The following is a 496-nucleotide window of genomic DNA, read 5'->3' as shown; positions in this document are numbered from 1 at the left end:
GGGCGCCGCGGGGGGGCGCCCCCCGCCAGCCACACTTCATTCCCCGTGCCACGGTAGAGACAAACCCAGCGGTTAGGGTTAGAAACACTTGGTTTTCCCTCTTTAGTATAAAAGCTTGGGCCATCCTACGGTGGCACGGGGTGTAATTGTTTTATTGCTGTAGTCTCCATAGAAAATTAATTTATTTTTTTTTTTTTTTAAGAAAAGAGGTTATCCACTGCAGATCTAGACGAGAATCAGTCGCCTGACAGCTGGGAGCTGCCCCAGATGCAACAGTGATTAAGATAAAAGTAGCACCTCTCACACCTTACTTAAGCCCTGCCTGTCCCGTGTGAGCCTTAGGCTTTGTAGCTCAGCTCGGCGTTCATCTTTATGTACATCTCATAAATTGCATCCAGGATGGGGGTGACCCTGGAGAGGAACTGACGAATCTTCTCTATGCTTTCCTCCTCTTTGACTACTTTACCCTTCTCTAACGCCTTCAGCAAATCTGATT

General features: G+C 48.0%; 1 protein-coding gene across 1 annotated transcript in view; it reads right to left on the bottom strand.

The window, feature by feature from the left end:
* Positions 1 to 28: 28 nt before the first annotated feature.
* The window catches only part of LOC104128371 (glycolipid transfer protein), a 5,965-nt gene continuing 5,497 nt past the window's right edge, over positions 29 to 496 (bottom strand). The window contains exon 6 of the mRNA XM_035896676.1: positions 29 to 490. Coding sequence (XP_035752569.1) covers positions 339 to 490 — 152 coding nt within the window. The 3' untranslated portion in view covers positions 29 to 338. The remainder of the gene's footprint in view (positions 491 to 496) is intronic.

This window comes from Egretta garzetta, unplaced genomic scaffold (assembly GCF_000687185.1).
Source record: "Egretta garzetta isolate BGI_Z169 unplaced genomic scaffold, ASM68718v1 scaffold390, whole genome shotgun sequence".
Taxonomy (NCBI): Eukaryota; Metazoa; Chordata; class Aves; order Pelecaniformes; family Ardeidae; genus Egretta; species Egretta garzetta.
The sequence above is the reverse complement of the archived record's forward strand: the minus strand, read 5'-3'. Positions and strand labels throughout refer to the sequence as shown.